The 20,442-nt window shown below is 42.1% G+C and overlaps 1 protein-coding gene across 3 annotated transcripts in view; it reads right to left on the bottom strand.

Annotated features, from left to right (window-relative positions):
* LOC146606847 (protein NLRC3-like) overlaps positions 1-20,442 on the bottom strand; it is a 1,106,670-nt gene that overhangs the window by 385,478 nt on the left and 700,750 nt on the right. The window contains exons 6-10 of one of the 3 annotated variants that reach the window (XM_085349199.1): positions 19,387-19,671; positions 16,770-18,561; positions 11,999-12,172; positions 11,602-11,775; positions 4,865-5,038 (exon numbers count right to left, since the gene is read on the bottom strand). The exons of 1 other annotated variant lie outside the window; for it this stretch is intronic. In XM_085349199.1, the coding sequence (XP_085205325.1) occupies positions 4,865-5,038; positions 11,602-11,775; positions 11,999-12,172; positions 16,770-18,561; positions 19,387-19,671 (2,599 nt within the window). The remainder of the gene's footprint in view (positions 1-4,864; positions 5,039-11,601; positions 11,776-11,998; positions 12,173-16,769; positions 18,562-19,386; positions 19,672-20,442) is intronic. One more of the 3 variants, XM_085349202.1, reaches the window with a different exon arrangement.

Genomic DNA, 20,442 nt, shown 5'->3' with positions numbered 1-20,442 from the left:
GAGTGCTGCGTAGAAGGATATATACATGAGTGCAGGTGGTGATCAGTGCCAGACATGAAATGATGCAGTGACACAGCGTAGGGTCATGTGTGAGTGGCGGGGACAGTCATGTGGTTATTGTTCATGTGTCCAACAGCAGAGGGGAAGAAACTGTTCTTGTGGCGAGAGGTTCTGGTGCGAATGGACCAGAGCCTCCTGCCTGAGGGGAGCAGGTCAAACAGACTGTGTCCAGGGTGGGAAGGGTCAGCTGAGATCCGGGCTGCACGCCGCAGTGTCCTGGAGGTGTACAGGTCCTGCAGAGATGGGAGTCTGCAGCCAATCACCTTCTCAGCAGAGCGCACAACACGCTGCAGTCTCTGTTTGTCCCTGACAGTGGCTCCAGCGTACCACACGGTGATGGAGGAGGTGAGGATGGACTCGATGATTGCAGTGTAGAATTGCATCATCGTCCGTGTTGGCAGGTTGAATTTCTTCAGCTGCCTCAGGAAGTACATCCTCTGCTGGGCTTTCTTGATGACGGAGGTGATGGTGGGCTCCCACTTCAGGTCCTGGGTGATGGTGGTACCCAGGAAGCGGAATGAGTCCACAGAGGTGATGGGGGTGTCAGTCAGGATGATGGGGGGGAGTGGGGCTGTGTGCTTCCTGAAGTCCACAATAATCTCCACTGTCTTCTGGGCATTCAGCACCAGGTTGTTGTGGCTGCACCAGGACACCAGACGTTCAACCTCTCTCCTGTAGGCAGACTCGTCCCCGTCCGAGATGAGTCCAATAACGGTGGTGTCATCTGCAAACTTGATTAGCTTGACAGACTGGTGGGTGGAGGTGCAGCAGTTGGTGTACAGGGAGAAGAGCAGAGGGGAAAGAACACAGCCCTGAGGGGAGCCGGTGCTGATGGTCCGGGAGTCCGAGACATTCTTCCCCAGCCTCACGTGCTGCTTCCTGTCCGTCAGGAAGTCAGTGATCCACCGGCAGATGGGATCAGGCACATTCATCTGGGAAAGCTTGTCTCGGAGATGGTCTGGAAGGATGGTGTTGAAGGCAGAGCTGAAGTCCACAAGTTTAATGCAGGAAAAGTAAACTAAGAAACCCTAAAGCAACTAAACAGAGCAGCTAGCAATAAACAAGAAGTGTAAACTATAAAAACATAGAAGCTAAATGCTAACATGGCTAACACTATCATCACTGTATGTAGCCCGACTCTTCTCACAGCAACATACAACTGTCATGGCTAGACATCTCACTGATTGGCTCATGTTAGCTTGTGAAAATATAACGTCCCAGCAGTACTAGCTGTTTTATATACTGTTTAAAATAAGCGAAATGTGCTTATAATGTGTAAATAAAGGCTGAAGCAGCTAGCACTGTTAGCATCAGCACCAAGCCCTGTTACATTTGTACACTGTTAGAGCAATGGCTCCAATCTACAGCCTTTAAAATAATGATTAAAATGCTGTGATTGCAGCCATTCCCCAACTCTCTGTGAATGGTTCTCATGGCTATTGATCAGTGGGCTTTGATCAGTGGGCTTTGATCAGTGGGCTTTGATCAGTGGGCTTTGATCAATGGTCATGAGAATTTGCATAATTATGATTAAGGAACTGACCTCCCAGCCCATTGTTCCTTCAGTGGGCTGGTTTCAGTCATTATGCAAATGTACTGTTTATAAGATTGAAACCTGCAGTCAGCCGAGATTGAAGAAGTCACCTGGATGATGATGAAACATTTCTCCCACAAAACGTTACGTCCAGATGAACAGAATCAACTTTTGGAGATTTACTTACCTGGATGATTATTGGTTATTGGTAACTTTATTGTCCCTAATGGGAAATTGATTTGCAGTATGTCCGTACAAACAAACAAACAGGCAACCAACACATCACATACACACTCCAAAATAATATAATATAATATAAGCCTGAGAAAAAAACCTAGATTTTTCATCAAAAAAGTACAATGTGCAATGGCAACAACACATATGGTTCAGTGTTATTAACTATGATAATAGCAGTAGGTACAAAAGACAATCTATGTCTCTTTGTCTTCACTGCAGGCACTTTATAACGACGACCTGATGGAAGCAGTTGAAAATCATTAAAGAGAGGATGATCTGAACACAACATGACAGAGGTCGCCTTCCTCAGCACCTGCCTGTTATAAAAGTCCACAAGCTGGACCTGAGACCTCCCTGAAATCTTACCAGCCACTTTAACCAGGTTGTTAAGTCTGGTCTTATTATTCAGAGACATATTACCATACCAAGCAATGATACAGAAAGTTAAAACAGATTCAATAAAACTTTTATAAAAAACGAGTCATCATTGCAGATGAAACATTGAAACCTCTCAACCTCCTTAAAAAGTCTTTGTTGAACCTTTTTCACTGTAGCAGCAAGATGTGACTCAAAGCACAGAGCTTTATCAAGAACAACCCCCAAATACTTATAACTGTCCACCAGTTCAATGGCTGCACATTTACCACTGTTAGCGCAGGATGAGGGGATGTCTCCCTGAAGTCAATAACCATGTCCTTGGTTTTCAAGGTGCTGATCATTAAGAAGGACTGATCACACCACGAAACAAACTCATCCACAACAGGCCCATGGGAATCCTCTTCACCATGAAGGAGGCTTACAATGACTGTGTCATCTGCGTATTTAATGAAATGCCTGTTGGCCTGTGTACTGCGACAGTCATTAGTGTACAAAATATACAGTAGAGGAGAGAGACAACAACCTTGTGGTGAGCCAGTGGAAGAGTTCAGCTGTTTGGAAAAACAGCCGTTCACTCTCACACACTGAGATCTGTCAGTTAAAAAGTCTAAAACCCAACCAACGAGATTAAGATCAAGTGTAAACTGGTTAAGAAGTTTATCAGCTAAAAGATGTGGCTGGATAGTATTAAAAGCTGAAGAAAAATCAATAAATAAGAGCTGAGCATGAGCTTTGGCGCCATCAAGATGGCGATAAAGGAAGTTCAACAGAGTGACCACTGCATCATCAACACGTCTACGAGGCCTGTATGCAAATTGTAGAGGGTCTATAAGCTTCTCTACTTGCTAACTGAGAGTCTGAACTAAAACCAGGAAGACTTATCTTATTACAGTCACTGTAACAGTGACCAGTCATGTGTTTCATGCCTGCCCAGGCCACCCTTAAGTTATTGCTACCCATCTCCGCCTCTACCTTATCCTTGTATTTTACTTTGGCTTTTTTAATTTCTGATCTGATCTCCTTCCTAATTTCTCTAACTTTCAAGATATTCCCTTCAATAAAAGCTTTTTTTCCTTTCACGAATCAGCCTCATAAGACCTTTTGAAGACCATGGTTTGTTATTAGGAAAAAAATGGAGATGGTGTCAGTCGCATTCTTAGGATTCGCTTTAGGGTGGATGTAAACAATGGTGACGTTGATCTGTGGGAATTCCCTCGGCAGATAAAACGGCCTCAAAGACACAGAGAGGAGCTCAATGTCAGGCAGACACACTTGTCTACGAACGGTCACATTTTTACACCATTTCTGATTTATATACAAACACACTCCTCCTTGAGATTTCTGGGTAGCTCCGGGGTCTCGATCCAAACGTATGGGAAACCCGAAGCCATTTAGTTCCAGAGTCCTTGAGCCAAGTCTCTGTGAATGCCATTAGACATGTATCCCTGTAGTCACGTAAGTGTGCGACATTCAAATGCAGTTCATCCAATTTACTCCTCAGAGACTGCACATTAGCCAGGATTATTGATGGTAAAGGAATGACTCCAAACGACCGTCAGGATTGCCAATAAAATCATGTGAAATAAAAAACCCATCTTCGTTAAAAGAAGTTCCACAAAGCACAAGCCGATGCTATAGAATTTCCTCAGGCAAAAAAATATATATATAAAGGAATAAAAGAATGAAATAAAATAAGTTAAAACACTGACAGAGAGAGACAACCTGCTGGTCGCCACAAGAGCAGCGCCCCTCTTTCTAGTCTAGTCTAGACTGAGAATGCATCAAGACCACTCACTCACCCTTCCCTCCTGCCTCTCAGCTGCTGAAACTCACAGTTTGTTACCACGGAAGAGTCACTCCTTCATCTGAGATGAAGCCTGATAGTCTGACTGATGCAATATAACATTCAGTCTACACTTTGTTTTTGTGCAAAGATGATAAAGAGGAAATACTAATAACATAAACAAAAATAAATGTCCAATTTAGAAATCTTATTCTTTTTTGCTCTATAAAATAGTTGTTTTTATTTTTCAGTCACTCATCGTAGCAGTAGGATTTACATGAAAATAAAAACAAATTAAGTTTGAGAGAAAAAGTACATTTTTGGCACTCTCTGGGCAACTGACTCAGAGACTCAAATGACTTAAAAAACCCGATTCATTTTGGTGAGTGACTCATTTAAACTCGATTCGGTAAAAAGAATCAAATTTACCATCACTAATACAAATCCCTTTGGAGAAAACAGCTTTAAAACATGTATTGTTAAATTCCAGATGTTTCTTTGCAAGGAAAACTCAGACACTGAAACAATACCACCAGTAACCTCCTACATATGGAAATGTGGTGTCATTAAAGACATAATAATTTCATTAATACCCAATATCCAGCAAAATATGTAATTTGAACATTTTGTTCCTAACGAAATCAAATGTATATATTGTAGAAGATTAGCCAAATTTATGTAAAATGGCCAGTACATGAATTAAAAAAAAAAATAAACAAAATCGTATGACTGTGACAAATTTTACACAGTAATTCAGTCTAATAATCCACTCAAATATAAATATAAGTTTAGCTAAAAGCTCTATAGATAAGTCAATCAATAATATAATTCACATTTTAAATGATCATATGTGTTAACGTTTGAATCCTGACCTGAGAGTTTCCACTGCACACTGTGAACTCTTTAGTCCAGCAGACAGAAGCTTCACTCCTGAATCCTGCAGGTCAGAGTTACTCAGGTCCAGCTCTCTCAGACTGGAGGACTGGGAGCTGAGGACTGAGCACAGAGCTTCACAGCTTCTCTCTGACAGGTTACAGCCACCCAGTCTGAAAAACAAAAGATAATCTATAATACTTATGTAAAGTTTGTTATTATATTACATGCCATCTTTTTATTTTTGATGAAACCTTAACATACTAAGATACAACATCATATGGATGAACTTGAATAGAATGTTTTTTTTAATTATATCTTTATTTGGATTGGACAAGAAAAAACCATCTGCATAGCAGTATATGAATAACATGGGAACAAAGTCCTTCCAGGTTTTAGATTAAGTCCAGGAGAGCAAATGATAAACAAAGTGATCAGCGGGTGCATATTAACCTCCACTAGCTATTACTAGGACAGTTGCTCGCATGCTCTCCCAAAGGAGATATATAGAACACATTACATGGAACTATAAACACAAACTGGGAGGGGTGCCCATGCTGCAATCATTGTGAAGAAATAAGTAAATAAACAAGCAATAGTAATAGGAGTAAATGTAAAAAACAAACAAACAAAAAACAACCAAGTAATAGTGAGATCAAGTGAAGTCAGCCCTCGTGGGGGTGATGAATTGGATCCAATTGTTCCAACTTTGGTAGATTTTGGCTTTTTGATTTCTTAACAGATATGTAAGTTTTTCCATCCTAAATATCTCTAAAATGATCCCAAACCAGTCGTCTAGGGTAGGCTGGGCTGGGCTTAACCATCTTCTAGTAATTGTTTTTTTACTTGCCACCAAGAGTAATTGCACCAACTTAATCTCACTCCTACATTCCAGAAAGGGGACCAAACCCATGTATAAAACCTTAAAATCTAAAGGTATTTGAACGTTAAAGACTGCACTTAAGGAGACCTGAACGTTTTTTAACTTGGGACAGTCCCAAAAGACATGAAAATGGTTAGCAACAGTCGAGCCGCATTGTCTCCAGCATTGCATATAAGCCCCTTTGTACCTCTCCTGATATGGAGTCTTGAAGTACCTAATAATATTCTTCCAGCCATGTTCCTTCCAGCTCATAGAACTGGACGTGGACCACTGGCAGTACAAAACATTTTCCCACTCCCCCACAGAAATAGCAATCCCTGATTCCCTTTCCCATTTATCCTTAGTGTATAAAGTATTATCCTTGCTGGCACTAGAGAGAGCTTTGTATAGTTTAGAAATAGATTTAGTAGGGGTCATGGTTGTGGCATTTTTCAGGATGAGGAAAAAATGCGACTCAGCATCATTGAAGTTGGCATTCATGATCAATATATGATCTCAGCTGTAAGTATCTATGAAAGTTGTATTTTGTCAGGTTGTCCTGTAAGGTCTCAAATCTGAGCACAATATTTCTATGAGTAAGAGAGAGGAATGTTGTAAGGCCACAGGATATCCATGCTTTAAAAGTTACCCGGGAGCTGAGACGCATAAAGGGGACCAGATTCCATCTGTGCAAATCAGCTTTTATACTTGCAGATATTGGCTCGTAGTTTGCCTGAAAGAGCCCCGAGAGGTCCGCAGTCAAATATATTCCCAGGTACTTAATTTTCTCATTATCCCAATTTACTTTAAATTTCCTACGTAAAGCTACAGAAGCTGTATAATTTAAAGTCATCACCTGTGTTTTTGAAATATTGACCTTATAACCAGATAACTTCCCCAAATCACTTAAAGTAGACATCAACTCACTAAAAGACCTCTCTGGCTCCTCCAGGCAGACCAGTACATCATCGGCGAACATTACCACTTTATGTTCAACTCCTGACAATGCAACACCCCTAATGTTATGATTTTGTCTAATCGTTTGGCCAAATGTTTCTATGAATAAATCAGAGAAGTGGCGAGATTGCACAACCCTGCCTACAGCCACGTTCCAGAGCAAAGGGCTTGGAGAGATCACCATTCACCTTAATACGGGCTGAGGGTCGAGCATACAGACCTTGGATTACTCTAATAAACTTGTCGTGAAAGCCAAACTTCCCCAGAACCTTATACAGAAATACCCATCTGATGGAGTCGAAGGCTTTCTCAGTGTCCAAGCTTCCTATCATTGATTGAGTTTTGTTCTTTTGTATTTGAGCAGAGATGTGTAATATTCTCCTAATGTTGTCAGTTGTTTGTCTATAGTGAATGAAACCAGTCTGATCTAAATCGATGAGGTCAGGTAAAAACTTCTCCAGTCTACGAGCAAGAATAGAAGTAAATAGTTTGTCATCCAAGTTAAGGACACTGATTGGTCGATAGTTTCCACATTCTCGTTTATCTTTCCCCTCTTTTGGGATAATTGAAATAGTTGCCTCCCTCCAGGAGGGTGGGATTTCTCCCTCCTGTAGGATGTAGTTAAATGACTTCAGCAATGTGGGGACTAGATCTGCCCTCAGGGTGCGATACCACTGAGAACTGAACCCGTCCGGCCCAACTGCCTTACCTGGTTTTAATCTGGAAAAAGCATTAATTTCTTCCACTAAAATGGGATGTGTTAGAAGCTCATTTTTGAGAGACGGGAGTGAAGGTAATTCTAGAGAGCTAAGAAAGGCATCAGTACAATTCTCCTCCGTAGCATTGGGCTGTGAGTACAGCTCCCTAAAGAAGGTCTCAAAACATTTCTGAATGTCTTCTAATTTTGATTCCAGAATATTAGTCTTGGGGTCCTTGATTTGGTATATCGTATTTTCCTCTAGTTGTTTGCGTTATTTATGTGCCAGATATTTTGCAGATTTCCCTCCTGTCTCATAGTATTTTTGCCTCAAAAAAATTAAGTTATTTTGGGCCTCCTGGGTGTAAATATCATTAATTTCATCCTGTATTTTCCTGATATCCTGCTTCAGAGTAGGATTTGCGGTGTTTATGTCTTCCTATTCTTTCAACTTTAAATTTGCCTGTAGTTCTGCTAATTTTTGCCCTTTGATTCTCTTTAAGTGGGAGGCGATAGAAATTAATGTACCTCTCATTACCGCTTTGAGCGTATCCCAAAGAATAGCTGGAGATACCTCTCCTGTGTCATTAACATCTAGAAATTCTTTAATGTCTACCTTTAATTTGGAAACTATGGCAGGATCATTAAGGTGCGATAACAATTTCCACAGTGTGGTACATTTTTTCCTAGCCACCTGCAAAGATAGAGAGATAGGACTGTGGTCAGATAGATCTCTTGTTAATATGTCACAGTCTTTGACCCTAAACCTATCAACTTTAAACATAAAAAAGTAGTCCAGCCTTGCATACACTTTAAAGGAACCAGAGTAATGAGTGAAATTTCTGGTAGATGCGTAGCGGTCCCTCCATACATCTATTATCCCCATCTCTACCATATAGGAATTGACTTTTCTAGTAAGTGCTGTTACCTGGTTGGTCGGGGAGGAGGAGTCTAGTTTAGGGTCAAGTCTAAAGTTAAAACCCCCCCACAGACAACTATCCCCTGAGAATCCACCAATAAATCAAACATATTCCTATAGAATAGCCAATCGCTCCCGGGGGGAGCATAAACATTTAAAATTGTGATTTCAGACCCCTCTATCCATTCTGTTATTCTAACCAATCTGCCTTCCTCGTCACAGAGTTCTTAGATATGTTCATAGTTAAGTGTACCAGAGATAAGTGTAGCCACACCCCTCTTGTGTTTGGACTTAACGGAAGAGGAGAATACATATTTAAAACCCTTTCTTTTCAATCTCAAGTGATCTACTTGGTTCATGTGTGTCTCCTGAAGTAATGCAATCTGGGCCTTCTCCTTCCTTAGTTTGGACAGTATCTTATTCATCTTAATCACGTTCAGAACCCCATTAACATTAAAAGAGATTACTTTCACTGACTCACTTCCCATAAAGATATATTAAGTTACCACAGCGCATAAACTCAATAGCAGCAGGCAACCCCCTCTTAAAACAGTAACAAGTGAAAAAAGTTAGGAATGAACTGAAAACATTTGAACATAACTGGAGCTTGAAAGCTCCTAAGCTGGCTTCTGACAGTGGAGCACTTCCACTGACACCCTCACAACTTGAAGGGAAACCCCTTATTACCCCCTGAGTTAGGGGGCTTTCCACTGCGACGTCACTCACAGCACGAGAAGCCCCACCCATTTTAGCTCGACAGTAACCATATTTCACCATGTTGTCCATAGCTAATGCATAACATTAAATTCGTTCTCTTCACGTCTGTATACTTGCAGCTTCTCTCTATATCCCGCAGCTCCTCGGATCTGACGCGGACGCCGACCACCAACTCCCCGCCACAGCGGGCATCTTTGTAGTTTTTCTCTGGGGGTTGCCGGTGGTGTAATCACCTTTACCGGCAGGCCCCGACTCGCCAGGTCAGCCGTTGCCTCCTCCACCGTGTTGTAGGTTTTCACTCCTCCTTCGAAAAAAACCTTAAGGCGCGCTGAGTAGAGGGTCCTAAACCGTACATTCTTCTCTTTTAGGACCTTTCGTGCCTCTGCATACTCCTTCCTCATAGCCATGATCTCAGGGGGGTAATCGTGGTCGAGGTTGATCTTGCTGGAATTCAGCATAAAACCTTTCTTTTGCCAAGCGAGCCTCAGCACTTCTTCTTTAACCGTGAAGCACAGGAATTTTACCAGGATCGATCTGGGTTGGGAGCCGTCCGGAGGGAGTAATGATAACACTCTGTGTGCTCTCTGAATTTGTAACGGTGTTGATGGTGGGATGGCGAGATTCTCCCGGAGTAGCTTCTCCACAAAGTGGGCCATAGATGGAGGGAGCTCCCGATTCTTCTCCCTCCGGCACCCCGTACAGTCAGAGCGACTCCCTCCTCGAGTAAGCCTCCAGTGATGTTAGTTTTGTTTGAAACTTTTCCTGCATGCTTTCTTCCATTTGCGCAACATCTCTAAAGTTAGAAATATCCTGTCTCAGAGTGACGCTGAAAAACTAGTTCATGCATTTATTACTTCCAGGCTGGACTATTGTAATTCGTTATTATCAGGATGTCCAAAAAACTCCCTGAAAAGCCTTCAGTTAATCCAAAATGCTGCAGCAAGAGTACTGACAGGGACTAGAAAGAGAGAGCAGATTTCTCCTGTATTGGCTTCCCTTCATTGGCTTCCTGTTAAATCCAGAATTGAATTCAAAATCCTGCTCCTCACATACAAGATCTTAAATAATCAGGCCCAATCTTATCTTAATGACCTTGTAGTACCATATCACCCTATTAGAGCACTTCGCTCTCACACTGCAGGCCTACTTGTTGTTCCTAGAGTATTTGAAAGTAGAATGGGAGGCAGAGCCTTCAGTTTTCAGGCCCCTCTTCTGTGGAACCAGCTTCCAGTTTGGATTCAGGAGACAGACAAAGTGACAAAGTGTTGAATTTGACTGTTTGATGTTCTTTATGATCTCTGGCACCAGTTCATCTGTAGGCTGAGCTCAATCCATCCATTTAGTGAAATTATGTTTAAAGGTCTCCTTGTTTTCTGAGCGTGCACAGATCCTGAAGCAGAAAGCCTGGGTTAATAGAGAAATGATCATCACTGTGATGATGCTCATCATCTCTGACTGGGATTTGAGGTTTTGTCAAAGCAGCAAAGAAAGCCTGGCTATGTTGGACTGGGTGTGGAAGCAGCTCCCAGTTTGAGTTCAGGAGACAGACGCCCTCTCTACTTTGAAGATCAGCTTCAAACTTTCCTTTTTGCTAAAGCATATAGTTAGGGCTGGGCCAGGTGACCCTGAATCCTCCCTTAGTTATGCTGCAATAGATGTAGGCTGCCGGGGATTCCCATGATGCATTGAGTTTTTCCTTTCCAGTCACCTTTCTCACTCACTATGTGTTAACAGACCTCTGCATTGAATCATATGTGTTATTAACCTCTGTCTCTCTTCCACAGCATGTCTTTATCCTGTCTTCCTTCTCTCACCCCAACCAATCACAGCAAATGGCCCCGCCCCTCCCTGAGCCTGGTTCTGCCAGAGGTTTCTTTCTGTTAAAAGGGAGTTTTTCCTTCCCACTGTCGCCAAAGTGCTTGTTCATAGGGGGTCATGTGATTGTTGGGTTTTTCTCTGTATTTATGAAGTGCCTTGAGGTGACTTTTGTTGTGATTTGGCGCTATATAAATAACATTGAATTGCATTGTTAGTATCTCAGACAAAATCTCGTCTGTGTTCTGGAGCTTATCTTTGTGTTCTGCAACCCTGGTTTCCACATCATTAAGCCGCGCATTGGCTTTATCCAACTCACCCCTTATTTCCACCAGTTGCGCTTTCGTGTCTTTTCGAAATTCTTTCACCTCTTTCCCAACGCCTCTCAGTTCTTTCAGTATCAGCGTCAAACTTGCTGAGTCAACCTCATCTTCTGTCCCAGAATCCTCGCGGCTAGGAGTGGGAGAGTGGCCTCGGCTAGCCCTATAGGGGCTAACGTTAGCCCCTTCTGTTAGCTGCACATTGCCATCTTCCACGTTTTCAAACGTTAACTTCTTAGCTATTTTGTTCTTTCTGGACATCATTTAAACCCCTTTTTCCTCTTTATGTGCACTTAGATAGTGTATTAATTTACTTGGGGCAGTTTTAATAAGTTTCAGTCGAGAGCTCTCGTACTAGGTGTCCATCCCCACGAGCGCCGGAACCGGAAGCCTTGAATAAAATGTTTAATTGGTTCATTTAAAAAAAACAAAATGTCAATTGATCTGACCTCAGAGTATTTAGTTTACACTTTAAACTTTGTAGTCCAGCAGACAGAATCTTCACTCCTGAATCCTGCACATTTTTGATACTCAGGTCCAGCTCTGTCAGAGTAGAGGACTGAGAGCTGAGCATTGAGGACACAGCTTCACAGTTTTCCGCTAGAAGTTCACAGACGTTGAGTCTGAAAATGAAAACATGAACAAAGACTGATGTTAAAGTGTAATCAGGGTGCAATAACTAATCTTATATTTTAAGAATCCTTGTTGTTTTATGCTGAGCAGATGTGGTACGAAACAACAGTAAATTGATCAAGTTTACCTCTACTGTTTAAATTGCTGGATTTATTTTCTCAGTTAAAAACAAAACAAACAAACAAAAGAAAAAAGAATACAAATCGGTCAGACCTCAGAACATTCAGTTTGGCGTGTGGACTCTCCACTGCAGCAGACAGAAGCTTTACTGCTGAAGCCTCCAGGCTGTCGGTACTCAAGTCCAGCTCTCTCAGACTACAGGACTGGGAGCTGACCACTGACAACAAATCTGTACAGTCTTCCTCTGACAGGTTACAGCTGCTCAGCCTGAAAAAAATAACAAGAACAACAAAACAATAATATTTATTATCAAATAAAATCTCTTTATATGTTGAATCTAAGTAATCAAATGTGTACAAATGAGTACACTACAATGCACAATTAAATAAAAAAATGTTCAAGAATTTAAGTGTAACAGAAGAAAAATATTTCAAATTAAAGACAATTATTCCAATGTATGTAAATGGAAACCAGTGAAGACCAGGTTGATTTAGTGACAGTAGTTCAGTGTCTGCTGGCACAGGCCTGTGTGTACTGCAGTATTACACTTACTACAGTACTGCTGGTCACTTTATTAATTCTAATATGTGTGATTACTGTAAATGTAGTTATAAATAATGTATCACATCCTGGACTCTCATTTCATTTTCTGTCTAAAAGCTGCTTTGGCTCATTCCCCTTTAAAGCCCCGCTCTCCCTAACTTTATTTTGATTGGATGATTTCATAAAGCACGCTGAAGGGCAGTAGCCAGTTATCATGAGCTCCATCTCCTCAACCTTCTGGTTTAGAAATTATAAGAAACTGTATACCTCATAAAAACCCGTCTTGATCCATGCTCAATCATCCAGGTTAGTAAATCCCAAAAGTTGATTCTGTTCATCTGGACGTAGCGCTTTCAGTGGGAGAAACATTTCGTCACTCATCCAGGTGACTTCGTCAGTCTCAGCTGACTTCTGGTTTCCAACCCTATAAAAAGTACATTTGCATAATGACTGAAACCAGCCCACTGAAGGAACAATAAGGCTGGGAGGTCAGTTCCTTGACCATTAGGTTTGAGTCATTATGCAGATGTACTCTTTATAAGATTGGGGAAAGCTGCAGTCAGCTGAACCTGAAGAAGTCATCTTGATGAGTGACAAAATGTTTCTCCCGCTGAGAGCGCTACGTCCAGATGAACAGAATCAAACTTTGGGGGCTCATAAAATCATGATTAGAAATCTTCTCAGATGTATTTTTACATTTTAGATCCACAGCAACAAAGTTCACAGCAGGATGTCTCTGTTCAGTAATTATTATGCCCATTACCTGCAAACTGTGAGGTACGCAGGTAATGTCAGGTAAACACTAGCTGTCTGAAACTGTTCCTGTTAAATGTGTGTATAAAGGAAATAAGCTGAAATACAGAGACTGGGTGGATCTGTGCTTTGACTTTGACACCAAAAATTTCTTCCTGTTAAAAGGGAGTTTTTCCTTCCCACTGTCGCCAAAGTGTTTGCTCATAGGGGGTCATATGATTGTTGGGTTTTTCTCTGTATCTATTACTGTACGATCTACTGTACAATATAAAGCGCATTGAGGTGACTGTTGTGATTTGGCGCTATATAAATAAAATTGAATTGAATTACATCCCATTTCAGGTACCTAGAACCTGAACCTTCTCTGGAAACCTGGGACGCTGGCGGGTTTCTCTTGCTTACCTATCTGCTCATCCTCTTTCTTTCTGCTCGCATGATGATTTCCTGGTTGAGTTTGTAAAGACTTTTGCTCAGGACCTTCTTGCTGTGCGGCAACAGTGCTAACCACCGTCCGCTGTATGTTTTTCAGTCATTAAATCAAACCATGAAAGATCAGCTTGCTTCTCGTGATGAACCTGTCTGTTTTCGATTCCACACCAGGGTCTGCCCACTGGAAAGTTCAGGGATAAGGGTGGAGGATACTCACACAAACATAAAAACCCAGATTGCAACTCCAACTCTCTGTTCTAGTTAACCAGACCTTTCAGGCTCTTGTTCAATCAGAACCTCATGGAGTCTGAGTTAGCGAGACAGTTAAACATCCCTCTATGCCCCCTTAATCCGCCCATTCCCACTAAGTCATTAAATAACCGAGTGTCCCCTCACATAACTCAGCGCACAGAGCCTGTCACCCCTGGCAATCACAAGAAAACACTTACCTTTTTTTCTTTTCATGCACCTCACAAACCACTCATACTCGGGTTTCCTTGGCTAGAATTACATAACCCCCACTTAGACTGGTCAGGTCAGAGGGTAATCAGTTAGAGTCTGTTCTGTCATTCAAATTGCCTTGTTTCCGCCCGTCCACCGGAACCTGTGGAACCATCAACCAACACTGAGACTGTTTTAGATCTCTCCTCTGTCCCCACCAAATGTCATGATCTTCAGGAAGTATTTAGCAAAAGTAAAGCGCTTTCACTGCCACCTCACAAACCACAGGACAGCACCATAGAACTACTCTCTGGCTCCACCCGGCCTTCTAGCTGGCTGTATAACCTGCTTAGACCTGAGTGTGCGGCTATGGAAAAGTACATTAAGGAATCCCTCGGTGCAGGCATAATCCAACGATTGTCATCTCAAGTTGGAACTTCTTTTTTGTGGGGAAAAAGGATGGCTCTCTCTGGCCATGCATTTACTTCAGGGGCCTCAGTGATATTACCATCAAGAATAAGTACCTATTACCTCATTAGCTCTGCTTTCAGGCCATTTCACAGTGCCACTGGGTTTACAAAACCCCACATCCGCAACGCTTACCACTTTTTCCAGATCAATCAGGGAGACAAGTGGAAGACTGTTTTAAACATGCCATTGGGGGACTACGAGTATTTGGTCATGCCGCCTGGGTTAACTAATGCTCCCGCAATGTTTCAAGATTAGTTAACGATGTCCTCCGGGAATTCCTTGACAGGTTCGTATTGGTGTATCTGAATGATATCCTCATTTTTCCCAAAACCTGCGAGGAACATCAGTCTCATGTCCATGCTATTTTTCCAACGTTTGCTGGAGAATAAACCTTATGTCAAAGCAAAAAAGTGTGAATTCCATTCCTCATCAATAACTTTTTTCAGTTACATTTTGGCACGGGGGCAGGTGAAGACGGATCTGGCAAATGTGAAAGCTTTCACAGAGTGGCCTACCCCTTGTACCCATTGTAGATTCAAGAAGCATCTCCAATGGGTTTTGGGAATAGCAAATTTTTATAGACTGTTCATTTTCAATTATAGTCAGGTAGCTGCACCACTCAAGTCTCAGCATGCATCTGGTCCCCCAAAGCTGAAACTGCATTCACCAAACTGAAGTATCTGTTCACCACGGCACCTTTTTGGTTCACCCTGATCACAGTTATCATTGCAAAGGTGGACACATCAGAAATTGGAGAAGGGAGAGGTAAATGATGCCAAGTGAAAGAGAATGCTTTGGGGGGGGGGTCATGCTGCTGTCATGGTCTGTGTGAGCGGCGGTGGTTTCCCACTAGACTCTGGTTTCTGCCTTTGGGTGAAGCCTGGTCAGCCTGTCCATTGTCCACACCTGACAGTAATCTACTAGGCTGAATATAACATCAGCACTCCCAATAACTCTCCTAACCTCCTAATCCTCGGATCATCTACTCACCCTTGCAGTTCAGTCACGTTTTCCTGGATGCTGGTCTTCTTGATTCACTCACAGCCACATTAATGCCTTTCGTCTCTTAGACTTACTGGACCACTTTGCCTGGATTCAAAGCTAACAAGTACTCACCCAGACCTCACCACCTGCCTTCCCCAAGTTGCTTTCCGACTGCTGACAAGTAAATGGTAAATGGACTGATTCTTATATAGCGTTTTTCTACTCTCCAGGAGTACTCAAAGCGCTCTATACAACATGCCACATCCACCCAATCACACCCATTCTCACAAACACTTTATCTGAACTTAGTGCTTTCTAAGTACATTCACGCACATTCATACTCTGATGGATGCATCGGAGAGCAAGTTGGGGTTAGTATCTTGCCCAAGGATACTTGACATGCAGACTGGAGGAGCCAGGGATCGAACCACCAACCTTCTGATCAGTAGGTCAGATCAGACCAGCTTTACCTCCTGAGCTACAGAAACCCCAAATAAGACATTGAAGATAACCTCGTTCACTTACTGTAACCTCCACCAGTGATCTTTCTGATGCTGCTCTACCTCTGTTACAGTGACTCAGATTACCATCAACCAAGACCCATTTCTGGAAACCTACCACAGAGCCCACTTCATGCTCACAGCTTCAAGTGCTTGACTTCCGCCATAGTTCACAGTTCATGTTAAAAAATTCCAAGTGTCAAGTTCCTGTGTGTAAATAAAGCCTTCACGTCTAGTAATATTCAGTTCCTTCACCTTTGTCTGTATTTTGGGTTCACCATGTTGTTCTGGCCACACCGAGGTAACAGATTTATATTTGAAAAACAGAGAGACATGGGGGATTGCAATAAAGATGAGACACAAACCAGACCTTAAAATAAGAACATCTGAAAACGATGTAGGTGCAGTCTGGTAGCTCAAGTATTTGCTTTAAAAAACAGAGCTAGACTCCTGGTTGTTGGAGACAAGTGAACAACTTGAGGATAATAAACCTGTCAGAGGGGCTGAAGGATCAGAGCTCATGTTCTTATAGGCTGGATCTGGATTGTGCTTTGATTCGAGTTGAAGACAAAAATATTTCAGAAATGCTGACATGTCCTGCTGGAGAGAAATATTTAAAGTATCATGACTATTTTAGTGACTATTTTTTAATTTTTCTAAAGTGGTAGTATTCTTTGAACTGAGCACCTCTGATTTATTTCCCATGATTTTAAGAATGAAGCGATGAGTTCATGTTTACTTACAGAGCTTTGTTGGAGGCTTTGACCACTGGCAGCAGCCTCAGAAGAGCCTCCTCTGAAGCAGAGTATTTCTTCAGGTCAAACACATCCAGATCTTCTTCTGATGACAGTAAGATGAAGACCAGAGCTGACCACTGAGCAGGAGACAGTTTACCTGTGGAGAGACTTCCTGATCTCAGGGACTGTTGGATCTCCTCCACTAGAGAACGATCATCCAGTTCATTCAGACAGTGGATCAGATTGATGCTTTTCTCTGCAGACAGATTCTCACTGAGCTTCCACTTGATGTACTGGACTGTTTCCTGATTGGTCTGTGAGCTACTTCCTGTCTGTGTCAGCAGACCTCGTAGGAGAGCCTGATTGGTCTGCAGTGAAAGACCCAGGAGGAAGCGGAGGAACAAGTCCAGGTGTCCATTTGGACTCTGTAAGGCCTTGTTCACAGCACTCTGGTAGAAGTGTTTCTTTGCAGATTCTCCTGTGTTAGACTTCTTGGGGGTTGTTTGTTCTTCCAGCAGATTGAGTCCAGAGTTGATGAAGGTCAGATGGACATGAAGAGCAGCCAGAAACTCCTGAACACTCAGATGGATGAAGCAGAACACCTTGTCCTGGTACAGTCCTCTCTCCTCTTTAAAGATCTGTGTGAACACTCCTGAGTACACTGAGGCTGCTCTGATATCGATGCCACACTCTGTCAGGTCTGATTCATAGAAGATCAGGTTTCCTTTCTGCAGCTGATCAAAAGCCAGTTTTCCCAGAGACTCAATCATCTTCCTGCTCTCTGGACTCCAGTGTGGATCTGTTGCACGTCCTCTATTATACTTGACCTTCTTCACTTTGGCCTGAACCACCAGGAAGTGGATGTACATCTCAGTCAGGGTGTTGGGCAGCTGTCCTCCCTCTCTGGTTTCCAGCACATCCTCCAGAACTGTAGCAGTGATCCAGCAGAAGACTGGGATGTGGCACATGATGTGGAGGCTTCGAGCTTTCTTGATGTGGGAGATGATCCTGCTGGCCTGCTCCTCATCTCTGAATCGGTTCCTGAAGTACTCCTCCTTCTGTGGGTCAGTGAACCCCCTGACCTCTGTCACCCTGTGAACATACTCAGGGGGGATCTGGTCTGCTGCTGCAGGTCGTGTGGTTATCCAGACGTGAGCATAGGGAAGAAGCGTCCCCCTGATCAGGCTTGTGAGAAGTACATCAACTGTGGTGGGCATCGTAATATCAGTCACACTCTTAGTGTTGTTGAAGTCCAGAGGACCTCGACACTCATCCAGACCATCAAAGATGAACACAACCTGGAAGTCTTCAAAGCTGCAGATTCCTGCTTCTTTGGTTTCAGTAAAGAAGTGATGAACAAGTCCCACCAAGCTGAACTTTTCCTCTTTCAGCACATTCAGCTCTCTGAAAGTGAATGGAAATATGAACTGGATGTCCTGGTTGGCTTTGTCTTCAGCCCAGTCCAGGCTGTATTTCTGTGTTAAGACTGTTTTCCCAATGCCAGCCACTCCCTTTGTCAGCACTGTTCTGATCAGGTCCTGTCTTTTGGGTGAGTCTTTAAAGATGTCTTCATGTCTGATTGTTGTTTCAGGTCTGTGTGGTTTCCTGGATGCTGTTTCAATCTGTCTGACCTCATGTTCATCATTGACCTCTGCAGTCCCTCCCTCTGTGATGTAGAGCTCTGTGTAGATCTGATTCAGAAGGGTTGGGTTTCCTGCTTTAGCGATGCCCTCAAACACACACTGGAACTTCTTCTTTAAGAGAGACTTGAGTTTAGGCTGACACTTCTGAAGAGCATCTGAATCAAAAAAAGGAAAAAAAGAAGGAAAAATACAAATCTGGTCTGAAGGAGCTATGTGATGTACTTTGGCCTTTATTTAACCTATCAAGTTTTTAATATACTCATTCTACCAGAAATCAAAAAGGGGCTTCAGGAATTCCTAAATGTATTTCCTGAAAAAAGCCACGTTAAATGTTTTGAACCTCCACATCTGCATTGCTTTGCAGCTTTTCATATGTACCTGATGCCAACATGTGCAGGCTAAACAGGTTTCTGCTTTCTGTGCCTCTTCTCCAAACTTTGTAACCAAAAATAACAACATTGAAGTGTCATAATGTTCCCCACTGCTATGTTATTTAAAGAAGCATCTGAGAGAGATTCAGTAATTCACATTTAATTCTTGTCGTAATTTACAATGGCAAAAGATAATGTAAACCCTTTCTGGCCACAATTTGCTTTATTATATGTAAATGTGGCATTTTTTTCATTAAACATTTAAGTCAAATGACCGATGCTTAAAGAGTGTCCGCTTGTTAGAGAAATACTCTGACTTTTCTTTTTTAAGGCAATCAGTTTGCATGGTTTTTAAAAGTAAAGAACACTTTAATTAAATACAGCTCACATTAGATCTAAGTAGTTTCACACGTTTATGACGATCATCAAAATTCCTCCATGTAGTTTAGAAAATACATTTGCAGGCATGTAACAAATCCAAACATTCGTCGTAGAATGACGTTCTTGCCCTCTCCTTTTTCTTACAATGAATTCTGAGGTTTCACTTTCACATCTCAACAAACTGCAAGGTGACCATTTTTATTCATGGTATCTGATGCATGACCTCACCTTGTTGAGCAGATGGATCAGAGTTCAAACGCAGCTGAGAGAAAAGAGAAGGATCTTTGATCTGAAGATGCTTGATTGTTATCTTGCATGCTTTGTCTCCTTTTTTCCTCACTGTGTCGATCAAGCTGCGTGCCTTGTCTGCTCTGAGTGGGTTCCCCTCCAGTATCGATTCTTCCTCCAACTTATTTAAGATACCATCACTTACAAGGGCCTCAAGGAGCAGTTTAAGGATTTCTATTGTTACCCTCCAGACAAAGGCTGACCGTACCCTGGCAAGCTCCTCCTCTACAGGAAGAAGAAAGAGACATAAACATGCTTCTCAGTCGAAATCATGTGAAAAATACAGTGGAACCCCGACTTACGAATACCCCATTTAACAAAAAATTCAAGTTACGAAGGCAATGAACGGCAATATTTCTGCCAATGGTACGGCAAAATGCCGGTGTAACGAAATCCGCTGGCTCTGATTGGCTGAGCCTACAATGCCCACAAGGCCTTCCGAATCATGTGACAACCCCTTGGCTTCCGTACTCGTGCTTCGCTGTTCCACTTGAACGACATATTGTTGTTCTAGTTAGCAATTAGCCTATCGTTCAGCATCATCTCACTCAAAAGGTGCAATGGCTGTTTCGACTTAAGAAAATTTTCGACTTACGAAAGACCCTCGGGAACGGATTAATTTCGTAAGTCGGGGTTCCACTGTATTTTAACTTTGTTCAATTAACACTTCAACATCTCATCAACAAATACTAAATTTTAGGGTGTGTAGGGTTAAAATGATGCCAGCTTAAAATGAAACTGAAGAAAAAATTGAAACTGAAAAATAATGAAAAATATGAAAAACAAAATCTTGTCATTCATATCCTGCATTCCAGATTAAGTTTAAAATAAGAACGAGTGCAAGTACGAACGTGAGAATTATGTATATTGTAATAGGTATATTGTACCTAAATGATAGTATATTGTACAAACATGAAAAGTATATTGTTAGAACTATATCTAATATTGTTAGAACAATAGTATACTATAATAATAAACTTTTCACGTTATAATGTG

The sequence above is a fragment of the Diplotaxodon limnothrissa genome, unplaced genomic scaffold, assembly GCF_057381915.1.
Source record: "Diplotaxodon limnothrissa isolate DT_005_m unplaced genomic scaffold, D_limnothrissa_male_GT1.1 unmapped_scaffold_4, whole genome shotgun sequence".
Lineage (NCBI taxonomy): Eukaryota > Metazoa > Chordata > Actinopteri > Cichliformes > Cichlidae > Diplotaxodon > Diplotaxodon limnothrissa.
Note: the sequence above shows the minus strand (reverse complement) of the source record. Positions and strands in the feature narration are given on the sequence as shown.